Source organism: Chiloscyllium plagiosum, chromosome 3 (assembly GCF_004010195.1).
Source record: "Chiloscyllium plagiosum isolate BGI_BamShark_2017 chromosome 3, ASM401019v2, whole genome shotgun sequence".
In the NCBI taxonomy this organism is placed as follows: Eukaryota; Metazoa; Chordata; class Chondrichthyes; order Orectolobiformes; family Hemiscylliidae; genus Chiloscyllium; species Chiloscyllium plagiosum.
In genome coordinates this window covers 125,455,807-125,458,573 of record NC_057712.1, presented here as the reverse complement: position 1 = coordinate 125,458,573, position 2,767 = coordinate 125,455,807, and the positions used below count along the sequence as shown (strand labels likewise).

Genomic DNA, 2,767 nt, shown 5'->3' with positions numbered 1-2,767 from the left:
ACATTTTGCCCTTCCATACTAAAACTGCCTTCACTTACAGGATCCTTATCTGTCTATTCCCTTCCTATTCTTGTATCCGTCCAGGTGCCTCTTGTATGCTGTTATAGTCTTTGCTTTCACCATCTCCTCTGGCAGCGCGTTTCAGGCACTCACCACCCTTTGTGTGAAAAACCTGCCTCACTCATCTCTTTTAAGCTTCCCCCTTTACTCCTTGAACCTGTGTCCATTAGTAATTGATCCCTCCACCCTGGGAAAAAGCCTCACATTTTCCACTCCATTGACAATCGCCCCTCAACCTCCTGCGTTCCAGAGAAAACAAACCTCAGTCTATCCAACCTTTCTTCATTTCTAACATCTCCCATCGCACGCAAAATCCTGGTAAACCTTCTCTGCACCCTCTCCAAAGCATCCACATCCTTTTGGTAGTGCGGTGACCAGAACTTTAGACAGTATTCCAAATGTGGCCTAACTAGGGCTCTGTAACGATACAGCATAGCTCCTCTATCCTTACACTCAATGCTCTAAGCCTCTTTTTAACTATCTACACCGCCACTGTCAGTGAGCTCTGGACCCACACACCCAGATCCCTGTACAAATCAAACTCCACACATACTATCACCCAAGGCTGGAATTGAACCGAGGTCAACGGGGTTGTGAGACAGCAGTGCTAACCACTGAGCCACCACACTAGCAATAGCTGCAGTGAAGATTTGTAAGCTGAATGCATGATTGTTTTCCTCCTTTTTAGCCATCAAACTGCTGTGATCAGAATGGGACAGAAAATGGCTGCTGCAAGGGGCAGTTTGGAGTTAATCCACCTGGGGTTAGTATATCTGAATGTCATTAAAGTCACCTGGTGCTACTTCTGTGTTTTTTCATCTGTGTGTGTTTCCGATGCATGTATACGCTGCATGTTTACATGTGTATGTATAATGGTAATCACAGTGGCTGAAATTTAACATTGGTGGTGGGTGCCCTGTCCAAGCCACACTTCTTTGAGAAAGACCCTGTGGAATTAAATGTGTCCTTCAGGCACTTAACTAGCCAGCCCGGGGCCAACCCTAGAGTTTAGGACCTGAGAGTGTCAGGTACATTTGTCAAAGTATATTCCAGAAGTGACAGCTAATCACTTGCTCTTTGTTTCAGATGTCACCCAGGCTTTTCGAACCATCAGAGTTTAAACCTCTGGATCCCACTCAGGAGCCGATCTTCCCCCCAGAGCTCCTGGTAGGTACAAATGTGACATTCCTTCGATAGAAGGACGGGCCAATTGCTCAGGTGTGTTGTTGCAGATTAACCCTACCCCTTCACCTTGGGTGACCCACATTAGATCTCCGTTAAAATGCATGATGCTGGAAAAGCACAGCCGGTCAGGAAGCTAATGAGGAGCTGGAGAGTCGACGTTTTGAGATTAAGCTCTTCATCAGGAATGAATTCGAAAATGTCGACTCTCCTGCTCCTCAGACGCTGCCTGACCGGCTGTGCTTTTCCAGCACCATGCTTTCTGAACTCTGGCATCTGCAGTCCTCACTTTCCTCACAGTCCTCACATTAGACCTCCACCCAGGAAGGCACTTGTTTCATTTATGCTTTTGAGTCAGACCCCTTGCCTCACCATTCCCTATCTCTATAGCCTCCTCTACTCCTTTAGAGTCTCAGAGTTTATTCCAGCTGTGGTCTTTGATGCATAGAATCACAGGCCATTCAGCTCATTGTGGCTGCACCAGCTTGTCAAACGAGCAACATTACTCAGAGCCAATCTCCTGGCTTTTCCCTATATCCTTATACACCATTTCCATCCAAATAACCAACCCGTGCCCTCTTAATTGCCTCAAATAAACCTCCCTCCACCACATTTATATAAATTAATTACTCGCTGTGTTAAAACATCTTTTTTCTCACATCAACCTTGCTTCATTTGCAAAATTATGTTAAGTTTATGTCCTTATGCCCTGTCATCAGCCTTTGATATGGTTGGACACAGCATCTTCCTCTGGCATTATTCCATTGTCATCCAACTAGCTGGACCTGCTGTTGCCTGGTTCCATTTATACTTAACTAATCTCTTCCACCTCCCATGCCATTACTTCAGATGCCTCCAGAGAATTGCTCCTTGGCCTGGTCCTATTTCTCATTTAAAAGCTACCCTTTGCTAGCAGCACCTGGAATTGGCCCTCAAATATGTACTGATGACTCCCACCTCTTGTGACTCCTTCACTGTTGCTAAGTCATCAGGCTGCTTATCCAATATCGAGTACTGGATGAACTGAAATTTCCTCCAATTAAATATTGGCAAGACCATTGGAGCTGTAACTTCTGACTGGAGGTTCAGTTAGCTCAGTTAGTTGGATGGCTAGTTTGCAATGCAGAGTAATACCAACAACATATCCTTGTGTTGGCTTTGTGCAGGAAGGTCATGTTTCACAAATCTGATTCCATTGTTTTAAGGAAGTGACAAAGATGATGAAAGAGGGTAGGGCGGTGGATGTTGACTATATGGTCTTTAAGCGTAAGTGAGGGCTGCAGATGCTGGAGATCAGAGTCAAGAGTGTGGTGCTGGAAAAGCACAGTGGGTCAGGCAGCATCTGAGGAGCAGGAGAATCGACGTTTCGGGCAAAATCTTTAGCAAGGCCTTTGACAAGGTCACTCATGGCAGGCTGATGCCAAAGATGAAGTCAGATGGCATCTGTGGTGAGATGGTAAGGTGGATACAGAACTGGCTTAGCTATATAAGACAGAGAATAGCAGTGGAAGGTTAAACGCAAAAA

At 45.5% G+C, this 2,767-nt stretch overlaps 1 protein-coding gene across 1 annotated transcript in view; it reads left to right on the top strand.

The window, feature by feature from the left end:
- The window catches only part of xdh (xanthine dehydrogenase), a 143,732-nt gene that overhangs the window by 58,793 nt on the left and 82,172 nt on the right, over positions 1–2,767 (top strand). Inside the window, exons 9-11 of the mRNA XM_043675419.1 lie at positions 749–823; positions 1,147–1,227; positions 2,448–2,508. Of these exons, the coding sequence (XP_043531354.1) occupies positions 749–823; positions 1,147–1,227; positions 2,448–2,508 (217 nt within the window). The remainder of the gene's footprint in view (positions 1–748; positions 824–1,146; positions 1,228–2,447; positions 2,509–2,767) is intronic.